The following is a 14,385-nucleotide window of genomic DNA, read 5'->3' as shown; positions in this document are numbered from 1 at the left end:
TGTAGTGTTTTTTTTAGCCTTTAGACTCGCATTGTATTGATTCACCCAACCTGACATTCATTTAATTACACCTGTTGTGATCTGTCGAAATTCAGCATTTGAAACAACACAAGGATGAATTATTTTTCCCCAGGATTCTCTTTTACAATAACAAAATCGAATGCAATATATAAACATATACTTAAGTTTACATCGCAAAACTCCTTTCCCAGTCCACCCCGATGGGCCAATAAGAACTCATGAAATTGACATGACTTTATTAACATAGGCCTGCTTATGTCAACAGATCAACACCTATGCAGTATTCAGCACCTTAACAGGCATTTATTCTCATTATACATGCAAAACAAAACAGAGGTCATTTACATAATATAATCTTTACAAAATGCCACAGCCAAAATAGCCTGTTTATGTTTTTAGGGCCAGAAAGATGATTGGAACTGATTTTTGTGCAACAAACCATAGAGTTTCTCTGTTTTGTCTCTTTTACCAACCTCAGTTAACAATAAGACGACACTCAGTGTATGTAATAACGATTAAATCATCAGAGAAAAAATTATGCATTCTGGGAGAGTTGATCTGTGCTGCATTGAATATTTCTATTGTGATGGAACATTTGCACGTTTATTTATACATAAGGTGATAAAAGCCTCTGTGAGTGTCAGACATTTGTCCACTGAGCTAACTTCCAATTTGCTCCAAACGTGCAACTGTTTTTATTTCCAGGCTGCATTTCGTATCACTTTGCCACCCAAACCAGAATAATTTTTTTTATCTGCCAGTCCAGGATCTCATAAAGTTAAGCACCTGGAATAAGCCACTGTCAGTCTTGAGGAATTTAGGGGATTTCCAACGTCCTGACTCACAGAAAATAAATAGTTTATGTTAGGATGAAACCGCTGCTTTTGGCACGCTGCTGAATTAATTTTTCATGGGAAATGGAAGCTTAGAGAAATATTTTAATTTTAACAGATCTGTTTGTTGTGTTCGCTATTTGAAACAAAATGTCTTTATAGGAGAGTAAATATGTTGGATCTCACCTGAAAGGTACAGCAGTTTGGTTCAGGAAACAAAATTGACACTGTAGTTTGCAAAATATCAATTTAGGCAGTTTACTGCCTATTAATATTGGTACTTACGACAAATTGCGTGTGATGTTCCTCAATTGTACATCTTTTTGGTTGCACCTGCTAAAGAAAGAAATAAAATACACATAAACACATAAAACACATAAAAAAGCAGTCAGCTTAACTTAGGGTACAAAAAGGCCATTCATTTTATATCCAACAGAGTGCAAAATATATAATCAAGTAAAAAACATAAGAAGACATAAAATATAAAACATTATAGTCAGAGTCAAACATTTTAAATAAAGATATAGAAAGCAAATTTATACCTGAAAATACCTCAAAGTTAAGCTTACAAGATAAAATAATGCTTTGCACTATTCCTAGTCCAAAACCGACATGACCACAATGCTTTTACTATAAAAAATTCATAAAATTTACCTTCAAAACAGTAGGCATCTCAAAGAAATGACAAACAATAATTAAAATTCGATTAATCACATTAAAAATAAATGTTTGTGCATATTTATCTTGTATTTAAAAAAACATTTACATACGTTCATGTATTTAAGAAGAATAAAAAAACATTAAAATGAATAAACATTTATACATAATTTTTATTATTGGTAAATATAAATAAAAGTTCAACACCAAGTCAGGAACCTTCAACAGGCAACAGCAACAGGCAACAGCAAGGGTGGTCTGGGGAGGACCATCCTCAGAGGGTCTTACAGACCTCCATGTGCTGTGAAGTATGGGGATAAAATCCTCAGATCTATTGTCAGATCTTATGCTGGTGCAGTGAAAAGTCCTCCTGGTGCATGTGAGAGTTTTACCCTGGATATTTCGTTCATTGAGATATAATATAGTGTGATTTAGGTGTTTCCTTCATTTCTTTGAGCAGTGTACAACATGAATATGCACGTACACAGACCTATATTATGCACACAAAAACTTTTATTCTGGATGTGATTAATCATAAATAAATGCTATGAATAAAACTATTATATTTTTGTATTTTAAATACTGGAAAGCTTCACGAGACAGATGAAAATAGAGATTTGGTTGTTTGGTTTTGCCAGCTGTACAAACTGTAATGTATGTGTGGATAAAATATTTGACAAAGCAATATTTTGTCACGGAACCGTTTTAAAAACATCTGCAACCATTATGTTACTAAAAAACGTTTTCAATTATACACCAAAACCAGATCTAATGCACAGCAGGATGATGAATCCGTCAATAACTCACAGATGCTTTCGCCAAATTGTCCCGTCGGCATAAAAACTTTTGAAGTAATGGAATCTGAATTCTAAAACAACTTATATATGATTTCAAAGAAATCAGAGGGCTTTGGGAATAGTTATGAATATAATATGATTATAGGTGTTTTTGTTTTGCCTTATAATCCGTGTGGAGAACGTGGGCTTCTGAGAAGTGGGTCTGGAAAGCATAATTGCTCGATGAGGAGAAAAGGAGTAGGAGGGAAAAACTGAAAAAAACAAAAAGCAATGGAAAATAATGAGAGCTGGCTTTTTAAAGTCAGTTTTGGAAATATTACTGTTTTGCATAAAGTAATACAATCCGGGAAAAGTATTAACTAATTTGAAAAAGTACTCAGTCGATGTTAAAAAAGTAATCCACAATCAATTTAACTCAGCAGTAGTGTCAGGCCTGATACACTGCACAAATATGTGAACGCAGGGGCTGAATTTCACTTATCATTATGTGTCAGAACACAATTTATTCTCAACAAAAGCATGAGATGCGTTGTGTCTGGCTTTAAAATAGTAAACCTAAGTATGTGTGCCTGCCTTTATTTAGATTTCACGCGACCTGCTTGAGTCTCAGTTATTCATGAACCATCTGGCAAACTTAGTGCATGCGGCCCAGACAGCAGACAGAAATAATTCCTGATCTACTTTACTTTGCTCTACTGTCAATGATATCATCTGCATTCCACACACTACACCTGCAGAAACCTCAGACATCTGTTGTCCTTGAGCATCCATCAAACGCCCAGGTCTTTATGTTTCCTTCATCTCCTTCACCTCCCCTGCTCCCCTTCCTCTCGCCCAGCGACTCTTTTTCTTTAGCCATTCTCCTTTGGTCTCATTGTCTGGTGTCTTCAGACTTCTCTTGATGTCTATAGGATGTGAAGACACACGGTACAGACCACATAAGGGTCAATAATTAATCATTTATACATTATATACACACACATATTTAAATATAAAGAAAAATACACGAAGTCGGAAGCAAAGGGATCCCTATTTTTATTTTCTCTCCACCTTCCCTCAAAACTTGGCACTTCGTAATAATTGGCATTTTAATTCTGCGGTTAATTGGCCTTCAGATGTCTCACAACCGAGCGGAAACAGTGGGTGCAAAGAGGCTTGAAATATGTGAGTTTATTTTAATATTTTGTTGCATGATTAAGATATTGGCACAGTCGCTCATTTGCTTTCGCAGTAATGAGTCTAATTATGTCAACGACCAGAAAATGAGTAATCCTGTAAACTCATGTAATGCAAAAAATGACATTAATGCCACTTAGATGCCCTGAAAGGTCTAAAGATATGAACTCATGAACGTTTTGTCAATTACACTAATTCACAAATTAAGAAGGGAAAAATCACTACAAAATCACATTGCTAACTTTATTCAAACTTTCCAAAGCATTGAAATACACAATATAGTATTCAACGTAAAAACTCATCAACATGCAACAAAACATTTGGGAAAAACATTCAATTCAGTTGTGGCTCTTGAAACTTTTTGAATGTCAACTTTTTGAATCTCTTTCCCTTACAATCGGACTGTACTGTATTTAGCCAAAATGGGAATCATATCAACCATTGCTGTGCCAAAGTTTACAGCAAAACTCTAATCCTAATTTACAAATAATAAAGTGACACTTTAGCAAACACAATAACAAGCATGCGCTTCACCCCCAACGCACCCCAGGTGGTCTCGTGATAATGGCAGCTCCCATACCGGCTTGTGAGGGCGAGGATAAAAACAAGTGTGAAAATATCGTTCCGTAAACCCCATATGCCAGAGTCCTATGCAAATGAGCTCCCTCTCCCCATCTCGCTCTCTTTACGCGCCATTATCTCGAGTCTTTGCTCTGTATTCTGTTTCCTTTTGTTTCCCACACAAAGCATTCAATCAGACAGTGGAGAAATATCCTTGATTTCGCTACTGTTTATCAATGGTTTATTTGCTCTCCCGCAGAGTCTTTTATGTGGGGAGGAGAGCTTTTCACAGAAGTGGTGAATGAGCTGCAATCAGTGCATTTCATGCAAAGCTGAATGCATCGTTCGGCTTGTCAGTAATGAAAGAGGGAGGTCCTCAGCATGTTTAAATGCTCTCTCCTAATAAGCACGTCAACTGTGGCTTCTGTGCAACACGAGTAAGCCGATGGCTTCGACAACACCGCTATTATGCAGGATTCTCTCGAGTTTCGAAAAGTACCAGAGGTAATGCAAAACTAATAGGCTGGTAAACAGTTTGTAATGCGAAGATAGCGGGCTGCAGTCGGAGGCAGCAATGCAAATAAGCTTTAACATGAACGACCTTGTTTTGATTTGGATGATACGGGCGTCCCCTTGACAGAAAAAAGGAAATAAAAAGACAAAGCGGGGCTTCTAACATGTGAGTGGCATTCTGAAAAGGGAAAAAGGAAAGTTAAAAGAACACAGGGTGCCCCGAATGTAGTAGATGTCGCTACCAAATGGCCTTTACAGTGAAGGGCGACAGGCAGTAAAGGACACTGGTATGTGGCTGTCCAGGGGACGAAACGGTGCACAGAAATAATTGGAGAACAGTGTATGACATTTTGAGCAGCTTTACTCAGCACTAAATAGATGAGAGATGCAGAGGAACCGCAAGGTTAGCGAGGTCGGCTACGGATGAAAAAAGTGCGCTTTTAAAACGGATCTCCGACGTGCATTGTGTGGGTGGGGATGGTCTGCTAATGACTAGAAGATAAAAAAGTGGGTCTGGTGGATTCACGAAGCCTAACATTTCAAAGCTTGGCAATAGAATATTTTTATCGGCGGAGAGGGTGAGAGAGAAGCGCCATGATGCAGAAAGACGAAGAAAGAGAAGAGGGCTGACAGCTCACTGGTGGAAGATGACAGGAGGGAGAGAGGATATTTGAGGGAAAGTGTAACACAGGGATGCTGTCAGGCCTCAAGCAAGCTCCATTTAACAAGCAGCTCTCTTCAGGGATGGAGGCGAATTTAGTAAACCGTGTGGAGGATCTACAAGATATTATTGCACTTTTGCAGTGTGAATCCTCTGCCTGTGAAAAATACTCACGCGGGTTGGATTATGTAAATATTAGCGCAGAATAGAAAGGCATCAGGAGATTTCAGACATTTTGATACGTAAACATATAGCCTGCAATACTAAAAGGATAGTGATTATTATTTAGGATTATTATTTTCTTACTCTCATGTCATTCCACTCCTGTGTGACTTTTTATTTCTGCAAAACACAAAAACACATTTTGAAGAAAGTAAGTAACCAAACACTAGCGCCTACTGACTTCCATTGTATGGACACAAAACCACTGAGACGTTTCTCAAAATATATTATTTTGTGTTCCACAGCATAAAGAGTCAGATTTTGATGACGAATCAATGACAGGATTTTTATTTTTGGGTGAACAGTCCCTTTAACAATGGAAAAATATTTGACAACATTTGAATTGCTTCCAGATATAGAAACGATAGATGTCCAGAAACTTTGTAAACTGCTCGAAAAGATAAATGCCTCCATCGGCCTCAAAGTGATGTACGATGGAGACATCGTTGATGGATGTATTTCATCAGTTGGTTTCCTGAATAATGTCTGACTTTAAGAACCACTGAATAAAAACAATTTTTTTATCTTCACACCTCCCGTAGATAAACTCCCACTCTGGCACAGCCATACACACACAGACCGCTGGCCTTCAGATCAGGGATGAGAGGAAAGCATCTTATCTTTCTGTAGCACTCCACAAGCACTTCAAGCATTTTCGTGCTCGCTGCGCTCCCGGGAGACTCCAATGTGACATCCTAAGCCCTTTCCCTGGTGCCATCCCACCCATCCATGCATCAAACACCCACGGCGCACTTATCTGCCCCTGGACAAACTGAATGTCAGACCCTATGCTGCGCTGGAACGTGATTAGCTCTATCAGCCCCATTAGCACTTGCTAATGTTGTGCAAGGCTCCCTCCTATGTTTCATTTATCAGTTCCCTCAATTGGCTGGCTTTTGGGCGGGAACGGGTCCCGCGACACCTGTTTCTGCCAGCAGCGTTCACACAATCGAGCATGAGCGCAGACAAGCAGCCATTTTGGAGTTTAAAGTATAGAAGAACAAATTATTTAGCCTTGGGTTGTTTTGAAATGTCTTGTTTTTGTTTTATGGATAAACAGATAATTGGCTTCATCAATCAGCCACGAGCTGAATGACAGAGAAATTTATACTTTGCTTCCCTCAAATTAAAAAGTGGACACTTAAAAGAAAAAGACACCCAAAATTGAAAATTATGTCATCATTTACTCACCCTCATGTTATTTCAAACCTGATGACTTCCATTCTTCTGCAGAACACAAAAGAAGATATTTTGAAGGATGTTGGTGACCGAACAATGCCCATGGACTTCTACGTTATAGACACAAAAATACAGATGCACCGATATATAGAATCATCTAATAATCGGTATCGGTCAATAAAAGCAATTTTGCGACTATAGGCCGAATGTTTGAAAACAGTCAAAGATCAGGGCCGATATATTCTGTCAATCATAAAATGCTACGAATTTGTGCTCCATATATAGAAAATGTTAAGAAACATCACCAGTTTGATGTTCAATATAATTAATTAAGTCATTTAATTAAGTCATTTTTTAATAAAAAAACATTCAGAAAGGTAATAAATAGTATTTTAATTTTCAGAACTGGTATCAGCATCTTCAGATATCACTCTGAATAACTGGCTTTCAGTACCGGTGAAGAAACTTAGTGTGGGTGCATCTTTAAACAAAACCAATGCAGGTTAATTGGTACAGCCGTTGTTCGTTTACCAACATTCTTTAACAAAATAAAATTCATACAGGGTTGAAGTGGCAAGACGGTGAGTTAATGATGACAGAATTTTCATTTTAGGTTGAACTATAACTTTAAAGCACTTTAAAATGTTCATGTATTATATAACAGAATACGAAACCAAGTGCCATTTATTTTAAGATAGCAGGGTTACAACAATCCTAAAACAATTGACAAAGTTAAGTTTGTTAGGCTTTATATTGGAACATGTCCACAGTTAATAGGATGAACAACAGCTGTGGATTCTTGGCTAGGACACCCGTGTGAACCTAAGTGGAAATTACTTCACTAGGCACACCCACCCAAAAGACATCTGCTAATGTTGAAATAAACAAAAGATGGTTAACACAAATTTAATTTCTTTATGAAGGAAGTTGTATTATTTCTTTGAGGTCCCTGAACACAGTCACAACCTAAAAGTCATATGTTATTTGTTTGTTGCAATAAAATATTGCATCATGAAAAATTAAACACCTGCAGTCATGCCCTCAAAATGACCTCTTTGACTCTTTGTCTTTTCTCAACAGGTGGTCGTCTCCTTTGCCTGGTGTTATGGCTTAACCTGGTGCCAGTGATGAATGGCTGCCCAGCAAAATGCGCGTGCTACAGTGAGCCGAGGCCAACCGTGGCCTGTCAACAGCAGGGTCTGTTCTCCATCCCCACAGAGATCCCGGTCCGCAGCCAGCGAATATTCCTGCAAAGCAACAAACTGGCAGTGGTCCGATCGACTAGCTTTAGTTCCGTGCATAATCTCACAGTCCTGTGGATGTACTCAAACAACATCAGCCATATCGAGGCGGGGGCATTTTACGGGTTGGAGAGACTGGAAGAGTTAGACATCGGCGACAACAGCAACCTTCGGATCATAAGTCCCACTGCGTTTCGTGGCCTGACAAAGCTTCATACCCTTCACCTACACAGGTGCGGACTGTCCGAGCTCCCGGTCGGAGTTTTCAGGGGACTGTTCTCTCTTCAGTATCTGTTTCTGCAGGATAACAACCTTTTAGCCCTGCAAGACGACACTTTCATGGACCTGGCAAACCTCACCTACCTATTCTTACACAACAACAAGATCAAGGTCGTGACCGACCACATGTTGCGAGGGTTGATCAACCTTGACCGTCTGCTCTTGCATCAGAACCGGATCATACACGTGCAACAGCGGGCTTTCAATGACCTTGGCAAGCTGACCACCTTGTTTCTCTTCTACAACAACCTCACCATGTTGACAGGAGAGGCTATGAATCCTCTAGTGTCCCTCCAGTATCTAAGGCTGAATGGAAACCAGTGGATTTGTGACTGTAGAGCCAGGCCGTTGTGGGACTGGTTCAAACGCTTCAAAGGTTCCAGCTCCGAATTGGAATGCCACCTCCCGAGCACGCTGACAGGGAAAGATCTAAAGCGACTTAAAATCGATGACCTGGAGGGTTGCGTGGATGCTCCGTCCCAGGTCCAAACCAGCATCTTTAACACCAAGGCACGTTCTGGAAAGTTCCTCTCAATAGATGACCCACTTGTAGAAAGCATTCCCAGATGTTGTCTTTCGGCTAATGACAAATCCTCCATCATCTCCAGCAAATCTCTGCCTGATCCTTCATCCTACAACAGCCGCCAGATCACCAACAATCCCCTGAAAGAGAAGGAGAACATTTCCAAGACCAAGTTTCGGGAGGGCGAGCGAACAAAAAACGACACTCATAATAAGCAAAGTCTCAACGATGGTCCTTTGGGAACCCTTTCCAACAATCTTGACCAGTCCTTGGACAAAATAAACCCAGAGCTGCTGGACAATCTGGAACCTTCAACAGAGCCGTCTAGAAAGAAAAAAAAGTGCTCCAAGAAGCCCAAATCGGATCAGTCATGTTTAAAGGGTCACGGATCCACCATCGAAGTATTGGGCCTTCTTTTGATTGCCGTGGTCTGGTTTTCCATGGACTTTTCCTAGTTCATTCACACACGTTCACCTGTTTGCTCTTGACAATGACACAAAATACCTGCAGTAGCCTATGTGGACAGGCAAAGACACTGAAAAGGGGGTTACGAGTCAGCATGGTTGAGAAAAAAGTTACAAAAGCTAAAGACGTGTTACCAGGAATGAATGCCTTTACAGAATACAACATGAGATCTGATGTATATAAAACTTGGTGCCCAAATGTTTGTTCTATGTACTTTTAATGTGCTGTGTTTAAGCAACACTGCGGAGAGTTCCCTATTCCCATCACTTCAAAAAAAATGCTTCAACTCAACAAAAATTAACTACTGTAGATGAACCACAAAAAAATCCTTAGACCGTGACTAAAGCAGAATGCACCCAGGAATGTTGCAGATATGAAACCGAGGGGAGTGACATTATTTTTTCCCTATATTTTTTCTTTCAAAGGTGATACATTAGTTTGATGCTGTTTTTTATGTTTGTAAGTATTTCGGTAAAGACAAATGTTTAACTCTCCCCGGATATGTGCTCTGTTCTGTTCACGTCCTGACACAAACGCAAGGTGGCATCTTTGGAAGGAATGCTGTCTAGTTGTTCACTGAAATTGCAATGGCATCATAGATATGCATTTTATTTTGCTGGTGTACAAGCATAAATATATGACAAATAAAATATCTCTTTTGTACAAATGGCTTCTGATGTGATGTCACTGAATAGAGCAAATCATAAAATAATAGAGAATAAAGAAAATGTAGTCATTAGTGATCAATAAAGCGTTTTGCAAGTTCAAGAGCTGAATAAAAAACTAAAGAAAGAATTGAAGGAACCTCAATAAGAGCCAAGTCACACATTTTGGCTTATTTATTATTCTGTCAGTGATATGTAGTGTGAAATATAGAAATGTAGAACCTCAAGAGAACACAAGACAAAAAAAGAAAAGTTATTAGAAAGTAATTTTAAACTCTACAATATCTGCAATGATTTGCAGTACGTAAGAATGATATTTTTATAACATCTTTCAAGCTTGATGTTTCCTAAAAAATAGTATTAGACCATATACATTTATATTTGATTAAAATCACATTTATATTTTTATAATTTGGTAAATTGATGAACAGATTAACTAGTTATTATTTATAGTACAACTAGAAAATTATTTCCTCTATGTACACAACCTTAATCAAATCTATACCAGGGAACTGTATGCATGGGACAAATCCCATATCCTAAACACAAAGTAAAATTTCTTTCATGAGGTACTTTAAAACCGAAATGTCACATGCAGACCGAACAACCTCTAATCAGCTATACCTACTGCCAAATGCACAAGTAAGGGTCGAAGACTATCAGCCTCTAGGAAAGCATGCTCTGTCCTCTCCCATAAACAGATGGCAGACCGTGCTGGGATTGTTTGTGGATGACGACCCATTGCTTTGTCAACCTGGCCGGCTTTCAAGATATCGTCTAATACGTTCAACTACTTCTGAACTGCGGGAGCCTGGCACGAGCGAGATCCCCACTTCAGTAGAGAGAGGTTTAACCAGCAGTCATATGTTATACAAAACACCCTCATGTCAGCTTACTAACACCCCGTGCACACTGCTGGTGACGTTACAACATTAGAATGCTATCATTATAATAAATAAAGTCATATATTCCTTGCTTCTGCGGGATATGCATGAGTTTGTTGTTGGAATATCCTCCCAAAACACTGCACGCAACCATGCGATGACACATCAGTGGCCTTGGTGACTCTTCTCAGGAAGAGTTTACATTTTGAGGAAAGATTGGGTCCTTGGGTCAAAGAGGGATGAGCCCAACCGCTAAGTTAAATTAACCCAGAAAATGACCCATCAATGGATTAAAACAACCCAGCAAAGGATCATGTACAACCCAACGGGTTGGGTGCATCCCTCCTTGTTCCAACATTGGATTGGGCATTTGACGCTGGCATTTTTTAGAGTGTACAAAGACACATGTGGTGATGCATCATGTACAGTACAAATAACTAAACAAGGTTGATTTAGATTCCATTTCAACTCTACGATTTTGAGTAAGATTTGGCATTTGCCTGCCTCAAGGTACACTAATTTAAGGGGTCATATGGTGCAAAAACACGTTTTTCTGTGTCTTCGGTGTGTTATAAGTTACCCATGCATGTATTGGACACGTAAAATAGCAACAATTTAAGTGTTGGAACAAAAGATGCATTCTATAAAAGCAAATGCTCAGACCTGCCGAAAATGCCTTGTGTAACCACACCCCACATATGTGATTTGACTAAAACCGCCAAAATGTATACTCAAGTAAGGTGGGCGTACCTGTCAGTACAATTGCTTTGAAACCTGATGTTCCAAATAGGGAAAGAGGCGTTACATTTCCGTCATACGTTTTCAGTATTCGACCAATCACTATGCACTGGTTAACTGTCCAATCATAGCACACCTGCATGTTTCAGAGAGGCGGGGAGAAGAGGAGATACAAACACGCACAATATGTGGACAATAAAGCATTTTTTAACCTTAAATCGTGCATACACATTGCATAACATCTAAAGCAAATGCTCATATTCGCTTTAGCCGTGTCATACAACCCCTTTAATGACAGGAAATTGTGTCATATTTTTAAACGACAAACAACAATCTCACACCATTTTAGTGCCATTATGAGCCCAGCAATGTCTCTTAAATCCAAACATTTAGCAAGCAAATTACGATAAGCCTTAGGAGAATATTAACAGTGGAGGGGAAAGGACAATGACTTTGTGTGAATTGAGCTGTGTCTCAATTCAAAGGCTGCAACCTCCGTAGGTCGCACTTTTTACGTTTCCTTTTCACAAGACACAATCATTATAGTTTCATTGCTACATTTCTGAAATAAAACCTGAAATAATAAACATAGATGATGTATGCAGCCAACAAATGTGACCTCCGGAGGATGCAGCCTTTGAATTAAGACGCATTTATTGTCATTATCTTCATTAAATCAGCATTATTGCAATGAAGGCTGAACGGCTCAAAATATGTTCCCAGTTATTAAATTGGTAATACAAGTTGTATTTGTTAACATTTAATGCATTAGCTAACATTACTAACAATGAACAATATGTCTAAAGCATTTATTAATTTGAGATCATTTGATAAAAAAAATGTTAAAATGCTGTAATGAACATAAACTAATATTAGTTATTGCTAGAATAATTGTTCATTGTTAGTTAATTTCACCATTTAGTAATTTTACATTTCTAAACGTTGAAGCATGAACTAACATGAACAATTGTCTTGAAATTAACTCAAATGAATCATTTAATGCTGAAAACTATAGGCTACTACTCATTGTTAGTTCACGTTAGCTAATGCATTTAAATACAGTCAGCACGCGTCCATAAGCCACATAACATACAAAGTCAATCCTTTCAGACAATAACATGTGCAGTTAAATCTTAAAACATCAATATTCTGACTATACTATAGCACTTTCTCTCTACTTATACAATATAAGAACCCTATGAGATGAACTCCTTTATTTAAAGAACAAAATAGTTGGATGTTTTAAAAATGTATCGCCTTACTTCACAAGCGAGCAAGAGCGAAAGTCAGAAAGAGCTATCTGGGGAACCATCTAATGCCTCTTTTGATGTTTTTCTTCTATTCCTTTTAAGAGTAAAGGTCACTGGTTTTGGTGTCATCTGCTATAGCCGCCTGACATTCAAAGTTTTTCAGAGCTTGTGGCTTTAAATGAAATCTCAAGTAAAAACCGTCCCTCCCTTATCAAAACCTTCCGCAGCACTGTTGTGCGGCGCACGTCCTGCAGTGAGCTTTCCAGCCTTCAGGAAAGCCATAAAAGCTCACATTTAACCTTTATAGCTGCAGAAAAAACAACCAGGCGGAATATTGTACACTTTGTTTATGAATGCTGTTTACACAGCAGTGATGAGGAGGAACGCGTTAAATGATGATGGTGGTGAGGGGGAGGTGCTAGTGTCATAACGTGCGGTGGTAATTATGAGACTTGGGCTCTCCAGGCACAGAGTTGAGCTCCACGACATGCTGTGCAGCTACCGTATTTATATCATCTGCCCAAGGCATCTGGCGCAGCCCTACGCGAGGATGAAATCGAGTTTATTTACACCGCCCACTCTTCATTCTGAACAATATCACCCATCTTGATTCTCTGTGGGGAAAGAACAACATGCAACGGAGTGCAACAATCAGCCGTCCACTCCTCAGATGCGTTCAAATTTCATTGTAATGTAAATGATGGTCATTTGAAAATCAGTATTTTAAATCAATCATAACTCAATGTTCAAGAGTACCTCAGAGATGAAGTTCTCTGTATGCAAAACCCGGTGAGTTAGCATTTTCGAACATCTGGTTCCATTGATCCAAAGTATATGTTTTTGAAAGGGTTTTGGTATATTTCCCAATTCATATTTCCACGTTCAAATAACACATGTTTTTAATTATCATAGGATTTTGGACCCACACGTCTAAATGTAAATGCGGCACTATTTCCAACACAGATGACAGGCTGTGCGTGCAAATTTGGCATCCGCTGTAGATAATCTGCACAAATTAAGGGAAGATCTTGTGGAAAATCCTGAGCCGATCTCGCTGTGAAAGAGAGGATTAAATTTGGCAGCACCTTAAATCTCAGCAGCTAGCAATTGTTTTCAATTGACCTTCAGAAAGGTAATTGCTTGGAGGCAGGGCTGGACTAGGACAAAAAAAGGGCCCTGGCATTTTTACTCAGACCGGCCCACCACAATGGGTCGGACACAACCAACCAGTACACCATCTTTGCGGTCCCTGTAGATATGCATATCTATTGTTCCATTCCCCCAAAAACCTACAAAGCTGAGAACTAAGTGCCATGGACCAGTGTACCAGTGCAAGTGGACCAGTGTACTCACTCTCTCTTGACTGACTCCCTGGTGATAGACCCATACCTACTTGTGGTGTGATTTGCGCAAATTGAGCATTAGTAAGGGAAGCCAAACAATCCAATAGTGGGATGAGACAGCGGGGTATTACAGAGCTCGCGTCGCGCTGACATGTCATCTGCGCGATTCAATTTCCTATCGCCAACCGATGGGGCAGTGTGGCACCAACCAATCCGCTGCACTGACCAATTAAAACATATACAATGTTCATTTGGCGCCACTCATTTACATTTTACCCATAAACCTCTGCTATTATTAACATAAATAGTTGAGGTAAAATGGCTAAGCGCAAAATGACTACAATAATAAAATAAATTACCTGAACATTTAAACTGTC

The 14,385-nt window shown here is 39.1% G+C and overlaps 1 protein-coding gene across 2 annotated transcripts in view; it reads left to right on the top strand.

Moving 5' to 3' along the window:
- The window catches only part of rtn4r (reticulon 4 receptor), a 60,501-nt gene extending 50,709 nt beyond the window's left edge, over nt 1–9,792 (top strand). For both annotated transcript variants that reach the window (XM_079474246.1, XM_079474247.1), the window contains exon 2: nt 7,701–9,792. In XM_079474246.1, coding sequence (XP_079330372.1) covers nt 7,701–9,118 — 1,418 coding nt within the window. In that variant the 3' untranslated portion in view covers nt 9,119–9,792. The remainder of the gene's footprint in view (nt 1–7,700) is intronic.
- Nucleotides 9,793–14,385: the final 4,593 nt, after the last annotated feature.

Source organism: Barbatula barbatula, assembly GCF_947034865.1.
Source record: "Barbatula barbatula genome assembly, chromosome: 2".
NCBI classification, from domain to species: domain Eukaryota; kingdom Metazoa; phylum Chordata; class Actinopteri; order Cypriniformes; family Nemacheilidae; genus Barbatula; species Barbatula barbatula.
Note: the sequence above shows the minus strand (reverse complement) of the source record. Positions and strands in the feature narration are given on the sequence as shown.